The sequence below is a fragment of the Piliocolobus tephrosceles genome, chromosome 11 (assembly GCF_002776525.5).
Source record: "Piliocolobus tephrosceles isolate RC106 chromosome 11, ASM277652v3, whole genome shotgun sequence".
Classification (NCBI taxonomy): Eukaryota; Metazoa; Chordata; class Mammalia; order Primates; family Cercopithecidae; genus Piliocolobus; species Piliocolobus tephrosceles.
Genome location: NC_045444.1, coordinates 88,084,007 through 88,105,380, shown reverse-complemented (window position 1 = coordinate 88,105,380; position 21,374 = coordinate 88,084,007). Strand labels below are relative to the sequence as shown.

Here is a 21,374-nt window from a genome sequence, read left to right as displayed (position 1 = left end):
TTTAAATATGTACTTACCACCCATGTTCAGCAGATGTTAATGTTTTACCATGTTTGCTTTTTTTTTTTTTTTTTTTTTTTTGAGGCAGGGTCTTGCTCTGTCATCCAGGCTGGATTGCAGTGGCACGATCTTGGCTCACTGTAACATCTGCCTCCTGGGTTCAAGCAATTCTCCTGCCTCAGCCTCCTGAGTAGCTGGGACTACAGGTGTGCACCACCACACCCAACTAATTTTTGTATTTTTAGTAGAGACAGAGTTTTACCATGTTGGCCAAACTGGTCTCAAACTCCTGACCTCAAGTGATTAACCCATCTTGGCCTCCAAAAGTGCTGGGATTACAGGTGTGAGCCACCACCCCCAGCCCCGTGTTTGCTTTTGATCTTTTATCCTGATACAAGGAATGCTAACCATCTCATCTCATTTCTAGCTTTAATGGGAATACTTTTAATATTTCACCATTAAAAATGATTACTTTAGGTTTTTGGTAGATACAATTTATAGGGTTAAAAAGCCCCTATTTCTAAAAGTTGTAGAGGAAGCGATTTTTATAATGTTAAATATCTTTGCGTTTCCAAATTCCAAAATTCAGTAATCTATGTATTAATTTTTTAATACATTGCTGAATTAAATTTGCTTATACAGTTGTCTCTTAGTACCCATGAGGGATTGAGTCCAGGACCTCCCAAAGGAAACCAAAATTCAAGGATGTTCAAATCCCTGATATAAAATGGCTTAGTATTTGCATATAACCTGTGCACATCCTTTCATATATGTTAAATCATCTCTAGATTACTTATAACATCTAATAAAATATAAATGCTATATAAATAGTTGTTATATGGTATTGTTTAGGGATTAATGACGAAAAAGTGGTAGAGACATAATTTTTTTATGAACTATTTTTGGTCTCAGGTTGTTGAATCCACAGATTTGGAACTCACAGATATGGAGGAGCTTTTTCTCCTTTTCTGTTTCCTGGAAGTTCGTAGTTTATATGAAGTAGGAATTATTTGTACTTTGAAAATTTAGTAAAATTCATCTGTAAAAATAATCTGGGCTTCATGGGGGCATTTGCTGTAGGGAGTTTGTACTGATTTAATGAATCGGTATTTTCAGGTCTTTATTTCTTTTTATGGCTTTTGTTATTTATATTTCTCTGGAAAATTGTTCATTGCACCCGTGTTTTAAAGTTTATTGGCATAATGTTCCTACCATAGTCTTAAGATGATTACACCAGAATAACTGTAGTTGTACCCCCTATTTTTCATTCTTATGATTTTTGGGCCTTTTATCTTTTTTATCTTGATCAGTCTTGTCAGCAATTTACTACTTTTTTAATTAATTTTTTCAAAAATTAGGGAATCATTTCTTTCCCTTTTAAAAAATCTCATTAATTTCTGTTTTTTATTTCCTTCTTTCTTTTTGTTCACCTGTTAACTTCTTACAACTTCGAGTTTAGCACTTGGTTCATTCATTTTTCAAATTTAAAATTTTTCTAATGTAGCCATCTAAGGCTACAAATTTCCCTCTAATTGTTGCTTTAGCTGAATCTTACAAGTCTTGATATGTTTTGTTTTTATAGTCATTCGGTTCTAAATATTTTCAAAAGTATTTTTCTAACTTCCATTATGAATCCTTGGACTCACACGCTTGTTGATTTCCAAAATATAGGAGTTTGGCCTTTATTTTTTAAAATGACAGGTTCAAGAATATGTCTTTAACCTTGTGTAGTAACTTTAAAATTCTTGATCTTAATACATCACCATTTTCCATTCTTTTACTTTCAGCCTGTCTGCACTGTTTTGGTATATTTCTTATAAGGAACAAATGGATGGACTTATTGTTTGTTGTTATTGTTGTTGTTTACATTTGAGAACTTCTGGTTTTGACAAGTTTAGATTTGTAATTACTGATTTTATATTTATTATTTTAAATCTTTTTATTATAATGACTAAAATAGCTTAGTTATCCTATAATGTTGGTGAAATGCTGAATCATAGCCAAAGAAAATAGGAGAAAATGGGGTTGTACCCAAACCAATAATTAAATGGAGCAGAGAGAAAATGTAGTAGTTATTTTTCAAATAGTAATGCTTGAAGAAAAACAAGTTTAATTACAGGAAGATGCAAAAAATAGATGAAGACTTGTGACAATTTAAATGGAAAGCTTCTGGGCTTCCTGAAGGGCTACAGCAATTACTGACCCTGGTTCCTTATTCTGCTGTTGTTGACCTTCCTCTAGTATTTCTGATTCAGATTCACAGTACCGAAGAACTGACCTTGTTAGAGCAGGAAAATGAGATGACATAAGTTGAAAGCCTCTTGCCTTTTGCACAGCACCATGCCCAGAGCCTGGGTTTTACATAGTTAAAGGCAAGCACTGACAACTTTTTCCCATTTCTATTTACAAAGTCAATAGTTAAAATTACCTTAAAGATTTCATTTTCAGAGGAGAGTTTGAGAATGTCTAGAGCACAGCTGGGGTGCCCATATGGCTGTTAGTGGATCTTGGATGATGATGTGCAAGCACTTATCATTCATCTGATTTATCACTCAGCTGCTCACATCAGGCTTGCCTGGTGGTTTGATTATTATGCAAGTTTTTTTTCTTAACTGTGATAAAATATATGTAATGTCATATTTATTTTAATCTTAATTGTACACTAATTGTGTACAATTTAGGGGCATCAAATACATTCACAGTATTGTATAACCATCACTATTTTTTCATTATCCCCAAGAAAAACTGAGTGCATGTTAAATAATAACTCCTCCCATACTGTCTCCCCCTGCCTACCTGGCTCTGGTAACCTCTATTCTACTTCCTCTCTGTATGAGTTTGCCTATTCTAGGTACCTTGTATGAGTCGAATCATGTATTTATTTGCCCTTCTGTGTCTGGCTTATTTCTTAAAGCATAGTATTTTTAAGGTTCATTCATGTAGCATACGTCAAAATTTCATTCCATTTTATGGCTGAATAATATTCTTTTGTATGTACTCGCTACTACATTTTATCAATCAGTTCATCTGCTGATGGACACTTAGGTTGTTTCTACCTTTAATATTTTTATTTTAAAAATCTGAGTAAAAAGTATAGACCTTGCCATATAAGGAAAAAGTCATATTGCCACTATTAGATTAAAAACTCCCAAGAAAAGATAAGCTGATCAGAGGTGATTTCTGGTTCAGATTTCTTAGGAGTGTAGCTTGTCCTCTTTCAGGGAAGACTGTAGGTAAGGACATGAGTGAGTCCTGGAAAGTAATGGAGTTCACAAGAGTTGGAACATTTCTGGTCTACTGTAGACTGGGTACTGGGTATTGAGGAGAAATATGGTCCAAGGGAGTTTGTGTTCACTATATCTTACCTCCGTCTATCAGGAGCAGGTCAAAGCAGAACACTTGTATAGAATTAAATAAGTCCTCAGCTGGTCTCTGCAGTAGAACATGGAGAACGAAGTAAGAACATTAGCACAAGCCAAACCTAAATAAAATCTGGGCACTCTATCTAAGATCTTTTTGTTGTTGTTGTTGTTGAGACAGGCTGGTCACCCAGGCTGGTGTGCAGTGGCACAACCACGGCTCACTACAGCCTCAACTTCCTGTGCTCAAATGATCCTCCTGCTTCAGCCATCTGAGTAGCTGGGACTACAGGTGTACGCTTCCATGCCTGGCTAATTTTTGTATTTTTTTGTAGAGACAGGGGTTCGTTATATTGCTCAGGCTGGTCTCAAACTCCTGGGCTCAAGCTATCCACCCACCTTGGCACCCCAAAGTGCTGGGATTACAAGTGTGAATCACTGCACCCAGCTCACCAACTCTTACTGCTTTACCATTAAGTATTTTGGTTTGGTGAGCTAAGTCTTAATGGGTTATTGATCAGCATTAAAATTTGGAATAAAATTTTAATGATGAATTTATAAAAAACAATATTAAAAACTAAGTTTTGGCTTCAGTTTGAAATGCTTTTGAAGATCTCAGCATTGAAATCGTCACATATAATCATCTTTATTGTTTCTTGTTAACTGTAATACTAGTTCTTTCAGCTTTTTATTACTTTCCTATAATAAACGCATAATTGAAGGAAAAAAGAAGAAATTAGAAGCGTTTTAATATCCACACTAATTCTGTTGGAGCAAGGAGCTTCGCTTTTCTTCCAGTGTTTCTATTTAGCACAGCTGCCTAGACCAATTAGTCTTGCCATTTATTGTGTGACTTTTGGCTTTGAAATTAACAGGTAATGGTGTCAGCTGGTCTCTGATTATTCACCTTAAATTGTGGGATGCATGATTCATTTCCTAGAACATAGGTACAAGCCTGTGATTAACCATTTGTATTGCTACCATTTGCTACTTTTTATACTTAAAAAATCCTATCTTATAGATAGAGAAATTCTTTTAATTATATCTGGCTTATTTCATTGTATTTCTACTTTCAGAACAGCTAAAAAATGTGCATTCTGAAAGGTACTTTCTAGTGAAATGTTTTATTTAATATTATGCATATTACCAATTCAAAAAGGATTAACTAATTTTGTTTTCCTCTACCTCTAGTGATTTTCTAAATAAAAACCAAGAGCTGTTGCAAGATTTATCAGAAGTGAATGATGAAAACACTCAGTTGATGGAAATACTGAATGCTTTGTTTTTCTCGCCAATCAGACGACTTCATAATTATGCAAAAGTTTTGCTAAAGCTTGCTACTTGTTTTGAAGTGGTAAGCTCCCATGTCTACCTCTTTGGACATTTGGAAAGCCAAGGATCATAGTTGTTTGTATGGATTATGCTACCACAAGATGTGGAACTCCAGTAATTTAATATTTACATGTGTCTAATTAAATTTAATTTTCTTCAGGGAAATGACAGAGGAAAGTATGACTGTAGATAAATTGAGTTTTCTGTGGATTCAATTTCCTTTTAGGGCCTTATCAAGATGAATAAACTGTATTCATTTTATGAAACTTTGTCTAAAGTTGAGACTATCAGATGTTACTCACTCAGTAGTTGTCAAAATTTATTGGATGCATGCTGACTATGAGTTAAACAGAGCTCTTCAAAGCCCTGGTTTTCTGTATAAGGGCACACACCTGTAAGGCAGGAGTGTTAACCGGCCTGGATTCATGCTAGACTTTATACCAGGTGTTTAGGTTACCTTAGCAAATACTGAGAGGAATCAGTGTTACAGGATTTTCTCAAATGTTAACTAGTCCACTCTTATATAAAACTAGTTAGGTGGAATCCTAGGAAGTTAGCACCACACTAGGATATAGATGTATGTTAAAGCTGGTCCTGAGACATTCACCTTTGAAATACCATCGAAATGTGTGGTTTCATTTTGTTTCTACCCTGAAAGGCTGTAGATAAATTATAGTGACTCCAAAGTCCCTTATAGATTTTTTTGTTGTTGTTTGTTTGTTTGTTTTTGAGACAGAGTCTCGTTCTGTCACTGGGGCTGGAGTGCAGTGGTGCAATCTTGGCTCACTGCAACCTCCACCTCCCAGGTTCAAGTAATTCTCATGCCTCAGCCTCCTGAGTAGCTGAGATTACAGATGTGTGCCATGACACTGGCTACTTTTTTTTTGTTTTTGTATTTTTAGTAGAGATGGGGGTTTCACCGTGTCGACCAGGCTGGCCTCGAACTCCTGACCTCAAGTGATTGGCCTACCTTGGCCTCTGAAAGTGCTGGGATTACAGGCATGAGCCACCATACTGGCCCCTTATAGGTTTAGAATCTTCTTAATCTTTGGGTCTGTCTCTTGATCTAAACAGATTTCACCCCTCAGAGTGACCCAGGAACCGATTGATATAGGCTTTCTACAGTTGAGCCTACTGTGAACTTGTAGGTCTTTTCTTTAGTTTGATTTTGACTTTAAAACCAGACTAAAGAAAAGACCTACAAGATCTTTAAACTGATCTAGCTTTAGCTGTGAAGGTTTGACCTATCAAATATCCCAATGAGATACAGCTTTCACCCCAGTATGGCCTCAATCAACAAAAAAATTTCCTACCAGATCAGCTTAGAATTATTCAGAGTCAGAGTTCAGTTTCCCTGGATGTAGCTTTCATGTGCTTTATATTTCCTTCCTGAAACACTCCCACTCCCATCCTCATTCTAGGACAAAAGTCATTTTATCATGAAAATAAAGCCCTCTTTGACTATATTGGTTCTCTTTCCCCTATCCATCTCTGAAGGATTATTTACTCTATTTTGCTAACACTTACTCTCTCCATTATTCACTTCTCATGTAATATCAGTGGCCCTTATCCTCATCACAGGGGTCAAAATCAACTGTGGAAGCTTTTTCAAAACAAACCTGCCCGTATTCCATCACTATACATTATAATTGAGTAAGTCTAAGGCACACCTTTGACATCGTGTGTGTGTACACATATATGTATTTTTTAAATATCTCCATATAAAAATAATAATAATACTTAACATTTATTGAATGAATTCCATATGCCAGGCACTGTTCTAAGCAAGTTATATGTATTCATTTAATCCCCACATCAACTCGGTGAAGTAGGCATTATTATTATACCTATTTCATCATCAGCCTTTTACAGATGAGAGAATTGAGACCCAGCTGAGAATTGACAGAGCTACAATTCATATCCAGGCTCTGGTTCCAGAATCTGTTCTCTTAACCTACTTTTCTAGATTGTCTTTTATGATATATAACCTGTTAACAAAACCACTGCATTATTCTGGTACATTTTTCTATCTTGTCTGCCTAATTATGGTACAAAGATCATGCCTTATTTTTTTTCCCCAGCATTCTAGCAGAATGTTTCATATGTGGTAGATACTCATTAAATGTTTCTTAAGTGAATGGAAAAAATGAAAATGAGTGACTCTCACAATTGTGGCAAGTAAACTCATGAATGTGAGAGATCATCCTTCAATCTTACCTTCTGCTTCCTCACTACATGGCATAGCAGTTACGCCCATCCCAGTAGTTGGTTCTCAAAGCTTCATTTGCAGACCCCTGGGGCTTCCAAAGACCATTTCAAGAGGTTCACAAGGTCAAAACTATTTTCATGATAGTACTAAGATATTTGCTTTTTCCACTGTGTTGTCATTTACATTGATAGTGCAGAGAAGTTAAGGTGGGTAAAACTGCTGGCTCCTTGGTAGGAATCAAGGCAGTGGCACCAGACTATACTAGTAGTCATTGCATACTTCATTGCCATGCACTTGCAGTTAAAATACAATTAAGAATGTCCTATTATGTGTGGTGACGTGCAAAGTACATGTAAAGAAGTTCTGCTGCATGCTGAAGTGTGGTGGTTTTTCAAGAAAAAGCACGATTGTGATGAGTTGAGAGCTCCTGTTGAAATAAATGGGTTGCTTTTTTTTTTTTTTTTTTAACTTGAAAGGACAATTGACAGATAAACTGATTTCTCAGATTTGGATATTGGCAGCTATTTTCTCAGAAATGAGTAAATGAACCTGTCATTTCAAAGAGAACAAATGATAGTATTTGTTGCCAATAATAAAATCTCAATCTTTAAGCAAAAGTTAGAATGTTAGAGATGAATCTACCACTGTGAGTGTGACAGTTGCCTGATACTTAGGACTTTATCTCATGAGATTGGTGGTTCTATGATCCTGTGATTTTTGATGTTGTAGAAGAAAGATGTCAACATTTGGAAAATCTGCATAATTCAGTCAACCGGTATTTTCCATATGTCCAATCCACAATCATAGATGGTACAAAGTCGTAGTTGGTAAAAGACCCATTCAAAGAGCACGATGAACCCCTGGATTTTAACATCTCAGCGTACAAAAATCTCATTGCTATGGTTTTAGATTCCACATTGCAGCTCCCTTTAAGAATCTACCACTTAGCAAGTTTTAATGTAATATCAAAGGAGAATATCCACATTCATTTGAAATGGCTATTAAAATGCTTCTCTCTATTCCAGATACATACCTTTATAAGGCCACATTTTCTTCATAGGTTTTAACCAAACAACATATAACACATTAAATGCAGAAGCTGATATAAAAGTCCAGCTGTCATTTTTAAAGCCAGATAACAAAGAGATTAGAAAAAATGTGGACCATTGCCACTTTTCTCACTAAAAACATTTTTTTTTTTTTGAGACGGAGTCTTGCTCTGTTGCCCAGGCTGGAGTGCGCATCTCAGCTCACTGCAAGCTCCGCCTCCTGGGTTCACACCATTCTCCTGCCTCAGTCTCCCGAGTAGCTGGGACTACAGGTGTCCGCCACAACACCCAGCTAACTTTGTATTTTTTTAGTGGAGACGGGATTTCACCATGTTAGCCAGGATGGTCTTGATTCCCTGACCTCATGATCCGCCCGCCTCGGCCTCCCAAAGTGCTGAGATTATAGGCGTGAGCCACCGAGCCCTGCCACTAAAAAAGTTTTGTAAGTGAATTAATAAAAGCTTTTGACATTTCTTAATTTTATGTTCTAATATGGTAAATATCAATAGATACAGTCCACATAAGAAAAATAAAGGGATCCCAAGACCAAAACATTTGAGAACTCCTGCCCTGTCCTGGGGTCTCTGCTGCTCTCCTCAGTAACTGCCAGGTTTTGTCTGTCTCCCCTGAGTTATTCCCCTATTTCATATGTATTTTTATGTAGTAGAATTTTTCTAAAACCAATCTCCTTTTCCCAGTCTCCTGCAATGTGCTACTTATGCTCTTGGGCCAAATTTTCCCCTACATTTAATACTATATATCTAAAGCAGACTGAGGCTACAGATTCTGGATAATGATTTTATGTTCTTTTTTTCCTCTTTAATTTTTGCCCTGTAGGCATCTCCAGAATATCAGAAACTGCAGGATTCCAGTTCTTGTTATGAGTGTCTTGCTCTCCATCTCGGCAGGAAAAGGAAGGAAGCAGAATACACACTGGGCTTCTGGAAGACCTTCCCTGGAAAAATGACGGTAAGCCATGCCAATTGTCATTTGTTACCCTAGCAAACAGCAACTGTTTCGATAACAATTGATATCATTTTCTCTGTTCCTCTGTTTATGGCAATAACATTTTAATGACCCCTTTCCTAAAATGTCTAAGGACCATACCAATGGGTACTCTAAATACCTTCTCTCATTTCTAGAAATCCTCTCTGAAGACTTACTCACCTTTAATTTGTTTTTGTTTTCTTTTTAATCTCCTTTGAGCTCTACTTTTGTGAAGTGTTTAGATCCCATATAAATTTAGTTTTTACACCAAGCTAAGCTATGACCAGCAAATTCCCTTAAACGTGATTTGTATCTATTTTATTTTCTCTTTACATGTAAAAATGATTTTGATTGTTTCACTTAGTATTATATTTGTCTTTAATTCCAGGATTCCTTGAGAAAGCCAGAGCGTCGACTGCTGTGTGAGAGTAGCAACCGAGCCCTGTCTCTGCAGCATGCTGGGAGGTTTTCTGTGAATTGGTTCATTCTCTTTAATGATGCACTGGTCCATGCCCAGGTAGGCTGGATTCCTCACCTTAAAAGAATCCCTGAAAGGTGGAATCCTATCCTTATTAACTATACTATCAGTTTATGTTCAAAACTAGTGTGATTTTACTGAAACTGTTGACTAAAAGAGACTGTTCAGCTACAGCATGGATTTGTGTGTGCACTGGATTTCAGAGAACTTCTGAAGTTTCCAGCTTGAGAATGAGTGTCAGCCATGTGAAGAGGGCCCTGCAGCAGAGATGGCAAAGCCCTTTGGGTTATCTGTGTTATGGGGACAATGTGGCAGAATTGGTGGCACCTACATGGACTTAACTATTTCAAGGGGTTGTGCAGCAGAGACTGCAGGGCTCGTGTGGGTTAATGACATGAAGGGGATATGGGAAGAGACCCCAAGGTCTACATGGGCTTTCATAAAAGTGCCTCCATGTTCTCTGTTTCAGTTCTCCACACACCATGTTTTCCCTCTGGCCACGCTGTGGGCAGAGCCACTGTCTGAAGAAGCTGGTGGTGTGTAAGTGTGTCCCCCCTCCCCACTCTACCCCGTCCAAGTCTTGTTACCTAAGTTGCTTCCTTAAATGTGAAAAAAGGCTCAGGAGGACTTGGGAGACAGTCTCCCCATTCTGCATAATGAGACCCACCTCCCAGCACATTAGACAGTAAAGTAGTCTATTGATAATAAAATGGCCTGTTGCAAAGATCATGGCAAGTCACAATTAGGTGATGAAAAGGCATCTTCATTGCACACATCCCCATCGTTCAACACAGAGCAGAGAATTCTTTGTTCTTTCCACCATGGTGGGACCCAAAACCAAACAAGTGTTTACATTAATTGACTTCTGCTCCTCTTGAAATAAAGAGGTTGCTTTTCAAATTTGAGGATTGATACTGTAACGACAGGTTGTTAAACCTACTGGTATTTATCCTTGTGAACGTTTTAGGAATGGCTTAAAGATAACTACACCTGAGGAGCAGTTCACTCTCATTTCATCTACACCCCAGGAAAAGGTTAGTCCATTATGGTATTTTCTTTCAATCTTCACCCTGGCTCTTTCTGCCTCTTGTGTAATAAAGAAGAAATATAAATTATTCTTGCTTGACTAATGATGCACAGTTCTGTCTGATAAATCTTCATTAAGCCAAAACTATAGGTTCTTGGTTTTTTTTTTTTTTTTTTTAACGTGACTTAATTTTAAACATATAGCAGAGAAATCCAAGAGCCAGTCAGTATTACTCCATTAATAGGAATAGCATTAGGACACAAATAATTTATTCACACCAAAGAAAACTAACAGGGTTTAAAGCAATACTTGATGAATTGTTGCCTTAAGCTTATTGATGTTACTTTTTGCTCCTAGACAAAGTGGCTGCGAGCTATAAGCCAAGCTGTAGATCAGGCTTTGAGAGGGATGTCTGATCTTCCCGCTTATGGAAGTGGTAGCAGTGTTCAGAGACAGGAGCCACCCATTTCACGCAGTGCCAAATATACTTTCTACAAAGATCCTCGCCTAAAGGATGCCACCTATGATGGACGCTGGCTTTCAGGGAAGCCTCATGGCAGGTGAAAATGTTGAAGATTTATACCTGGGGTGAGGATGATCATCACATGATAGAAAAAGTATTGATTATCTGAAATATTAGTTGACATGCATTATTCTTTGCTTACGCATTGCAGAGGGGTTTTGAAGTGGCCTGATGGAAAGATGTATTCTGGCATGTTCAGGAATGGCTTGGAAGATGGGTAAGAAAATTGTGTAGAATATGATAGTAAATTCAAGTTCAGTAGGGTCATAAATTATGTTATTTTGTATGCAGAGCTGCTTTTCAAACAAGTAGTAGATTTTTGTTGTTATTTTTTAGAAATGCACAGGTATGATCATGAAGAGAGCCAGGAGTGAGGGGTACAGCCTCTGATTTACCTAGACTGGCTCGTTTTCCTTGATAGCCGTGTGACCTCAAACTACACAGCCTTCCATCTGTTAAAATGGGGCTATGTCTTCTATTAATTTCTCAGTTGTGAAGACTGAGAACTTTGGTAATGTTAATGGTAGGACTATTGAGACAGTAGTCCCCGTTTACACAAAGGGCACAGAAAAATTTTCCTTTCAGTTGTTTTAAGTCATCTTTAATTTCTGTGGTATGTTAAAGGAGAAAATTTCCAAGTGTTATATTATCCTAATGATGGTCTAATGACTTTTTAAAATAAGTTTATCATGTTATCTAACACTGGAAATGTATTTATGGGATTAGTTTATGACAGTATTTTGTATAATGTTAAGGAAGTAATTTATTTCAGTGTACAAAAAATGTTGGGTAGGTGATTTTGTGTGTCCGTGTGATCATGTAAATTCTTGTGATGTGTTAAAGTCTCTTTTTAATAGATTGTTAGAATGAGAAGAGACTTTAGATCATCTCATTTACCCACTGAGTTGCCCCTCTTGTTATCCAAATAAAGGAGCTGGATACCTGGGCTTACCCCATGGTGGTGCAGGTCATTAGTGACAGAGAGGCGAAGGACACAGGTCTTCTGTTTTTCACCTGACTTGTATTAAAACACCATATCTTAGTGTAGTGGGGCTGATGTCCCACTCCTTTTGCCAAACAGCTTAGGTTACAGATTCACCTTAAACCAAGATGCTATTTTAACCCTTTCCTCCTACAGGTGAATATTTTCTCTGTCTTCCTTGTTAAAATGTTTACCACGATACACATACAAAAGGTGAATATGTCATAAATGCATATTCTTTTGTTATTTTTTTCTTTTTCGTGGCAGGTATGGAGAATACAGAATCCCAAACAAGGCAATTAACAAAGAAGACCATTATGTAGGCCATTGGAAAGAAGGAAAAATGTGCGGTCAAGGAGTCTACAGGTAATAACATTGGAAAGGCTGTTGGACTGGTGTTCGTTTTTCATATAACCATGTAAACTTGAATGTTTGCATAGTCAAAATTTCCAAGGTTTAAGTTTTGCTTAGTCTTATAGATAAAATTTAGAGGAGTAAATAAAATTGAAACTCTCTGTGATCTTCTTTTAAAGGTCAACCCCTCATCTATCACAGGATTAAAATACTGGATTATTAAATTTAGTTCTTATCTAAATATTATATACCTTATAAACCATAATTTTCTCATAGAGACTCCTATATGTCTTATCTATAAATTTATCTTATTTTTATTTACTTGATTCTAACGGACAAAACTTTTATTCTTCCCTCTTACAAAAAACTCATTATTTCATTTTCCTGTAAGAGACTAAAAACACATTTTTTTCCATGTTAATGCAAAATACCACCCATGGTGTCTTTAACTTTTTAACTTTAGTCACTCAAAAACGAGGTTTTCTTAATTGGTGAAAAATAAACATATAAACAAATAATTGTAGCTACCAGTGAGACTGAGTATGGTTTTGGATTTTCTAAACTTTGTAAAAATGAGCATCAGAATTCAATGTGCATGTGATAATTAATCATTCTTTCCAACCACAGCTATGCTTCTGGTGAAGTGTTTGAGGGCTGTTTCCAAGATAATATGCGTCATGGTCATGGCCTTCTACGAAGTGGGAAATTGACGTCCTCCTCTCCTAGTATGTTCATTGGCCAGTGGGTAACGGATAAGAAAGCAGGATATGGTGTCTTTGATGATATCACTAGGTACAGTGTTCTTCTTCTTTTCTCACAGTTTAAGCAAATGATTAAGCACCATGATTATTTAACAAGCAGTTTATACTTATTTTGTCTTTTTCATGGAGATTAGTAAGATTTCTTTGAGTTTGAGTAGGTGAAAAATGAACCTTCTTTTATGACAAACCCTTTTATTTATTTATTTATTTATTTTTTGAGATAGGGTCTCACTCTGTCACCCAGGCTGGTGTGGTGCGATCTCAGCTCACTGCAATGTCTGCCTCCTGGGTTCAAGGGATCCTCCTACCTCAATCTACCAAGTAGCTGGGACCACAGGCACACACCACCACACCCAGTTAATTTTTTGTATTTTTGGTAGAGATGGGGTTTTGCCATATTGTCCAGGCTGGTCTCGAACTCCTGGCCTCAAGTGTTCCACCTGCCTTTGCCTCCCAAAGTGCTGGGATTATAGGCATGAGCCACCTCACCCAGCCTCTTTCTTTTTAAGTTAGCAAACTTTTGTGTAAGAAAAACCTATGCATAGGTTTTATTCTGCTTATTACATTTCAAATGAAATTATTTAGAGTTGAATTCTAGGCCTTCTTTTTAAAAATTATATATTTTAAACTTATCAAGTAACTACCTGGGGTATATACAGATCTGTGTCAGATAGACCACAACATTAAATTCCTCAGAGAACATTACTGAGTGAGATGTCTTTTGCTCTCACCTTGTCCCATATTTGAGGAGACAAAGTTAACTACTTTAACTAGAAAAAAGGCCGGGTGCGGTAGCTCAAGCCTGTAATCCCAGCACTTTGGGAGGCTGAGACGGGCAGATCACAAGGTCAGGAGATCGAGACCATCCTGGCTAACACAGTGAAACCCCGTCTCTACTAAAAAATACAAAAACCTAGCCGGGTGAGGTGGTGGGCGCCTGTAGTCCCAGCTACTCGGGAGGCTGAGGCAGGAGAATGGCGTGAACCCGGGAGGCGGAGCTTGCAGTGAGCTGAGATCCACCCACTGCACTCCAGCCTGGGTGACAGAGCGAGACTCCGTCTCAAAAAAAAAAAGAAAGAAAGAAAAATGGAATCTATACCAGCCTAGGGTTGATGCCTGGGATCTCCCATGTGATAATTGTCTTTTCCCTACTTTATCCTTGTCTTCAGTGCTTTTTCTTTTCTTTTTATTTCTGTGCAGGGGGGAAAAGTATATGGGAATGTGGCAAGATGATGTGTGTCAAGGGAATGGTGTGGTGGTTACCCAGTTTGGATTATACTATGAGGGCAACTTTCACCTTAATAAAATGATGGTGAGTGGAATATTTGCATGTAGTTATTACTAACTTGTTAAAGCTCCTTTGTCCCTAACTTTTTAAGTCATCTTTTGATTAGTTTCTACCTTCTTAGTACTATTTTCCTTCTTTTAAGATTCCATAAGGCTTTGGGGATATGACTGCTTGCACTCTTAAGTGACTCTATTTTATGTGTTGTAATTTTTCTCTTGTTTCTTCTTATAGGGAAATGGGGTTTTGCTTTCCGAAGATGATACTATCTATGAGGGAGAATTTTCAGATGACTGGACTCTTAGTGGAAAGGTTGGAAACTAACTTTCTTCTTTTTCTCTCTAATAAATTCTTTTACTAATTTTTTTGACTTTAAAAATAGCTGATTTACATGCCATAAAATTCATCCCTTTCAAGTGCACATTTCAGTAATTTTTAGTCAACATAGCTGTACAAACTACCACCACAATCCAGTTTCAGAACATTTCTGTCACCCAAGAAAATCCCTTCTGCTCATTCAGTGACTTCCATTTCCACCACCAGTCCCAGCCAACCACTAATCACTCTTAATCACTGTATAGATTTGCCTTTTCTGGGCCTTTTGTATAAATGGAATCATACATGCAGTCTCCTCTCTGTGGCTTCCTACACTTTGCGTGATGTTTTTGTTTTTTTCCATATTGTGGCATGTATAGTATTTGTTCCTTTTTATGACTGAATAGTTTTCCAAAACTACATTTAGTTTATTCTTTTACCAATTGATAAACATTGAGTTGTTTCCAACTTTAGACTACTGTGAATAATGCTGCCATAAACTTTCAAATGCAGTTTCTTGTGTAGACATACGTTTTCATTTTCATTTCTCAAGTAGATGCCTAGAGTGTAATTGCTGCTGGGTTTTATGGTAAATTGATGTTTAACGTATTAAGAAACTGTCAAACTTTTTTCCAAAATGTCTGTACCATTTTACATTCCCATCAGCAATGTGTGAGGATACTAATTTCTCCATATCAATGAGGATACTAATTTCTCCGTATCAAAAAATATTTCTTATTTTCTGTCTTTTTTCTTATAACCATTCCACCAATGGAATACCAATATGAAGTGGTATATCCTGGTTTTCATTTGCGTTTCCCTAGTGACTAATGATGTAGAACATGCTTATTAGTGATTCATATATCTTCTTTGATGAAATGTCTGTTCAGATCTTTGGCCTATTTATAAAATTTTGTTTGTACTCTTGTATGAATTATAAGGGTTCTTTCTGTATTCTGGATACATGTCCTTTATCAGATATGATTTATAAATATTTTCTTGCAGTCTGTGACTTGTCTTTTATTTTCTTAATGGTGTCTTTTGAAATAGAAAAGTTTTTCATTTTAACGAACTCTATAAAAAATTTTATGAATTATGCTTTTGATTTTATGTCTAAGAAGTCTTTGCCTTTTGGCTCACTCCTGTAATCCCAGTACTTTGGGAGGCCGAGGCAGGTAGATCACGAGGTCAGGAGATCAAGACCATCCTGGCAAACACGGTGAAACCCCAATCTCTACTAAAAATACAAAAAATTAGCAAAGTGTGATGGTGGGCACCTGTAGTCCCAGCTACTCGGGAGCCCAAGGCAGGAGAATGGCGTGAACCCGGGAGGTGGAGTTTGCAGTGAGCTGAGATCCCAGCACTACACTCCAGCCTGGGTCACAGAGTGAGACTCCATCTAAAAAAATAATAAAAAATAAAAAACATAAAATTTTATAGTTTTGCCTTTTATATTTAGGTCTGTGATTCATTTTAAGATAACTTTTGTATATGGGTTGAGTTATGTGTCCAAATTAGTATTTTTGCATATGGCTATCCAAATTTCCCAGCACCTTTTCCCGTTGAATCTTGGCACCTGTGTTGACCAGAAAATGTGTTTATTTCTGGTCTCTCAGTTGTATTTCACTGATCAACATGTCTCTCCTTGTGTTAATACCACACCATCTTGATTACTGTTGATTCCTAGTAAGTTGTGAAATCAGGAATATAAGTCCTCCAAGTTTGTTCTTCTTCAAAATTGTTCTGGCGAATCTAGATTCTTTGCCTTTTCATGTAAATTTTAGGACTGGCTTATCAAGATTCTGCAATAAACCTTGCTAAGATTTTGATAGAGATTGCATTGAATCTATAGATTAATTTGGGGATAATTGCCGTCTTAATAATATTGACTATTCCAACCCATGAACATAGAACATCTCACAGTTTATTTAGATCTTTAATTTCTCTCGGCAATGTTTTCTAGGTTTCAGTGTACACATCTTGCCTTTCTTTGGTTAAATTTGTTTCTAAGTATTTTATTGGTGCTATTGTAAAGCATTGTTTTCTTAAGTTCATTTTCAGATTGTTCATTGCTATATTTTAAAAAATAGTTGATTTTGTATTTTGTTCTTGTATCCTAAAATCTTGCTGAATTTGTTTATTAGTGTTAGTATTTGTGTGTGTGTGTGTGTGTGTGTGTGTGGATTTCTTAGGATTTCTTGCATACAGAATCATATCACCTACAAGTAAATACATTTTTTGCTTCTTTCTTCATAATATGGAAGGCTTTTATTTCTTTTTCGTGTCCAGTTGCACTGGCTAGAGTCTCCTGTGGAATGCTGAATAGAAAATATTAAGATTGGACATCTTTACATTGTTTTCTATTTTAGAGAAAAGCTTTTTTTTTTTTGAGATAGGGTCTCACTTTGTCACCCAGGCTGGAGTGCAGTGGTGTGATCTCAGCTCCCTGCAGTCTCAACCTCCTGGGCTCAAGTAATCCTCCCTCCTCAGCCCCCCAAATAACTGGGACTACAGGCACATGCCACCATGCCTGGCTAATTTTTTTTTTTTTTTGTAGAGACAGGGTTTCACTATGTTGCCCAAACTGGTCTCAAATTCCTGAGCTGAAGCAATCCACCCACCTCGGCCTCCCAAAGTGCTAGGATTACAGGCATGAGCCACCATACCTGGCTGAAAAGTGTTTTTGTTAAAGTGCTTTTCCGTTGTCTGTTGAGATGATCATTTGGTTTTTATCATTTATTCTACTAATATGGTATATTATATTGGTTGCTTTACTGATGTTAAACCAACCTTGCTCTCCTGGGATGAATTGTACTTGGTCATGGTGTATGATTTTTTATATGTTGATGTTGCTGGATTTAATGCCAGTATTTTGTTGAGGATTTTTGCATTCATATTTGTGAGAGGTAATGGTCTGTAGTTTTCTTTTATTGTGGTGTCTTTGTCTGTCTTTGATATCAGAATAATTCTGGCCTCATAGAACGAGCTGAGAAGTGTTCCCTCCTCCCCTATTTTCTGAAAGTTTGCAAAGCTTTGTTATTATTTCTTCTTTGAGTGTTTGGGAGAATTCACCAATGAAGTCTTCTGGGCCTAAGCATTACTTTGTGAGAAAATTTTTAATTTCTAACTCAGTTTTTTTACTTGCTTTAGGTCTATTTAGATTTTCTATTTCTCATGGAGTCAGTTTTGGTACGAATTTTTCTATTTCTCTATGTTATCTGCTTAGTTGGCATAAAGCTGTTCTCTTAGTATTCCATTCTGTCTTCACATGTTTGTGATGCTGTAATAAAATATCATAGACTGGGAAATTTATTTCTTCACAATTTTGCAAGCTGGGAAGTCCAAGATCAAGGCAACAGCATTCCCTGTCTGGTGAAGGCCTTCTTGGCTGAGTTCTCACATAGCAAAAGATGGAAGGTCAGAAAGGCCTAAGATAGTTCCCTCTGGCACTTTTCTTTTTGTTTTTTTTCTTTTGAGACAGAGTCTTGCTCTGTCACCCAGCCTGAAGTGCAGTGGCACGATCTTGGCTCACTGCAACCTCCACCTTCTGGTTCAAGCGATTCTTCTGCCTCACCCTCCTGAGTAGATGGGATTACAGGCGCGTGCCATCATGCACAGCTAATTTTTGTATTTTTAATAGAGATGGGGCTTCACCATGTTGGTCAGGCTGATCTCGAACTCCTGACCTTGTGATCCACCCACCTCGGCCTCCCAAAGTGCTAGGATTACAGGTGTGAACCACCGCGCCCAACCCTCTGGCTATTTTCTAAGGCACTGCTCCATTCATGAGGACACTGTCTTTAATCACTTCCCAAAAGACCCCACCTCTTACAACCATCACCATGGGGTTTAAGTTTCAGCACAGATTTTAGAGGAGACATTTTCAAAACATAGCACCTTCTAACTTTTTTCATTCTATAGGCTGGTAGTAATAACCTGTTTCACTCTTGATTTTATAAACTTATGTTTTCTCTTTTTTGCTTGATTAATCTAGTTAAATGTCAATTTTGTGTATCTTTTCCAAGAAGCAACTTTTAGTTTCATTGATCTTTCTTTATTTTTTGTTTTCTATCTCATTTACTGATTTTTGCACTAATCTTTATCATTTCCCTACTCTTTCTTGCTTTGGGTTTAGGTTGTTAGTTTGTTCCTCCTTTTGTAATTTTATTAGGTGGAATTTTACATTACTGATTCGAGATCTTCCTGAAAAGATAGGTGTTAACAGCTATAAGTTTCCCTCTAAGCACTGCTTGTAATTTACATCATCCCCTAAATTTTAATATATTGTATGGTCATTTCATACAGTTCAAAATATTTTCGAGTTTTCCCTGTGTGTGTTTTTTTTTCTTTTACCCATGGATTATTTTCATATACTCTTTGAGACATGCATGTGCCCATATTTTGTTTGATATTTAAAGAGTTAGAGACTGATAAAGAGCAAGTTAAAAAGGAAAACAACCATTTAGTGCTTTTTTTCTCTTGATTTTAAAAATTGAGGGCTGGGCGTGGTAGCTCATGCCTGTAATCCCAGCACTTTGGGAGGCCAAGGTGGGTGGATCACTTGAGGTGAGGAATTCGAGACCAGCCTGGCCAACATGGTGGAACCCCGTCTCTACTGAAAACACAAAAAATTAGCTGGGCGTGGTTTCAGGCGCCTGTGATCCCAGCTACCTGGGAGGCTGAGGCAGGAGGATCACTTGAACCCAGGAAGCAGAGGTTGCAGTGAACCAAGATCGCACCATTGCACTCCAGCCTAGGCAACAGAATGAGACTCTGTCTCCAAATAAATAAATAAATATTGAATATATTTCCTCTAACCCCACATTTTATTCTCTGACTTTACCTAGGGAACACTGACTATGCCAAATGGAGACTACATTGAAGGTTATTTTAGTGGAGAATGGGGATCTGGGATAAAAATCACTGGAACCTACTTCAAACCTAGTCTGTATGAGAGTGATAAAGACAGACCTAAAGTTTTGTGAGTAACTAGTGTTAATTCTGGATTAATTATTGAATGTTTGGAGTTGTCTTTTATCAAAGCAGGTTAATATTTTAAAAGCAAAATCAAGTTCTTAAAGTCTTCTTTTTTATTTTATTTTATTTTTATTTTTTGAGACAGGGTGTCACTCTGTCACCAGGCTGAACTGCAGTGGCGTGATCATGGCTCACTGCAGCCTTGACCTCCTGGGTTCATGTGATCCTCCTGCCTCAGCCTCCCAAGTAACTGGGACTACAGGCACCCACTACCATGCGTGGCTAATTTTTCTAATTTTTATAGAGACTGGGTCTTGCTATTGCTCAAGCTGGTCTTGAACCTGAGCTTAAGCGATCCTCCTGCTTCAGCCTCCCAAAATGCTGGGATTACAGTTATGAGCCACTGCACCTGGCCAAAGTTGTCTTCTTTTTTTTTTTTTTAAACAAGATGTAACCGCCTTGAATTGTCAACTGACACTACTTTAGATGACTAAATCTATAGTCTTGTCTATAGTCTTGGTTTACATTATAAGCCTTAAAGCATGGATGTTTAAAAGGAAAGTTCCACATGTGAGAGAGTTTTTTTTTTTTTTTTGGAGATGGAGTCTCGGTCTGTCGTCCAGGCTGCAGTATGGTGGTGCCATCTCCGCTCACTGCAGTGTCTATCTCCCGGGTTCAAGCGATTCTCCTGCCTCAGCCTCCCAAGTAGCTGGGACTATAGGCACACACAACCATGCCTGACTAATTTTTTGTATATTTAGTAGAGACAAGGTTTCACCATGTTGGCCAGGCTGGTCTCGAACTCCTGACCTCAAGTGATCGGCCCACTTTGGTCTCTCAAAGTGCTGGGATTACAGGTGTGAGCCACTGTGCCCAGCCTGAAAGAGCATTCTGAGATGGAATCTGTACACAACTTGATTTTGAAAAGTAAAGAACATATACACACACACACACACACCCACCAAGTGGAATAGTAAAATCTGCATATATGAGGGGAAAAAAGGCAAAATCTAAGTATATTATGCCCAACCCCGTTGCATTTTTGACTTTATTCTCCGTTCTCCCACCATCTGTCCCTAGATGTGGCACAATCACAGAAGTGGACAGTTTTTGGCATATGTCTATTTTTCTTTATTGACTGCAGCTTGAATTTTATTATTATATTTGGTAGCACCTCAGTTTTTTTTGTTCCTAAGGATATGTTTTCTGTACATGTTTATTCTTAGAGTATTTTAGAACCCAGTATGTAACGCATTTTAAATCCTCATTATAAGATGTGCAAGGTTCAGAAAGTCCTTGTTCTAACAGGAATCAATTTTTATTTTTATTTATTATTTTTTAAATTTTAAATTTTTTTTTTTTTTTTCTGAGACAGAGTCTCACTTTGTCGCCCAGGCTGGAGTGCAGTGGCGTGATCTCAACTCACTGCAACCTCCACCTCCCAGATTCAAGCGATTCTCCTGCCTCAGCCTCCCGGGTAGCTGGGATTACAGGTATGGGCCACCTCGCCTGGCTAATTTTTTTTTTTTTTTTTTGAGATGCAATGTCGCTCTGTCACTCAGGCTAGAGTGTAGTGGCATGATCTTGGCTCACTGCAACCTCCGCCTTCTGGATTCAAGAGATTCTTCTGCCCCAGCCTCCTGAATAGCTGGGATTACAGGCATGCGCCATGCGCCACCACCCCCAGCTAATTTTTGTATTTTTTTTTTTTTTTTTTTTTTTTGAGACGGAGTCTC

The 21,374-nt window shown here is 37.5% G+C and overlaps 1 protein-coding gene across 2 annotated transcripts in view; it reads left to right on the top strand.

The window, feature by feature from the left end:
* ALS2 (alsin Rho guanine nucleotide exchange factor ALS2) overlaps positions 1 to 21,374 on the top strand; it is an 81,692-nt gene that overhangs the window by 43,770 nt on the left and 16,548 nt on the right. For both annotated transcript variants that reach the window (XM_023219075.2, XM_023219067.2), the window contains exons 13-24: positions 4,551 to 4,713; positions 8,787 to 8,918; positions 9,325 to 9,453; positions 9,884 to 9,954; positions 10,382 to 10,448; positions 10,799 to 11,001; positions 11,116 to 11,181; positions 12,214 to 12,312; positions 12,928 to 13,092; positions 14,262 to 14,373; positions 14,581 to 14,658; positions 19,509 to 19,642. In XM_023219075.2, the coding sequence (XP_023074843.2) occupies positions 4,551 to 4,713; positions 8,787 to 8,918; positions 9,325 to 9,453; positions 9,884 to 9,954; positions 10,382 to 10,448; positions 10,799 to 11,001; positions 11,116 to 11,181; positions 12,214 to 12,312; positions 12,928 to 13,092; positions 14,262 to 14,373; positions 14,581 to 14,658; positions 19,509 to 19,642 (1,419 nt within the window). The remainder of the gene's footprint in view (positions 1 to 4,550; positions 4,714 to 8,786; positions 8,919 to 9,324; positions 9,454 to 9,883; positions 9,955 to 10,381; positions 10,449 to 10,798; positions 11,002 to 11,115; positions 11,182 to 12,213; positions 12,313 to 12,927; positions 13,093 to 14,261; positions 14,374 to 14,580; positions 14,659 to 19,508; positions 19,643 to 21,374) is intronic.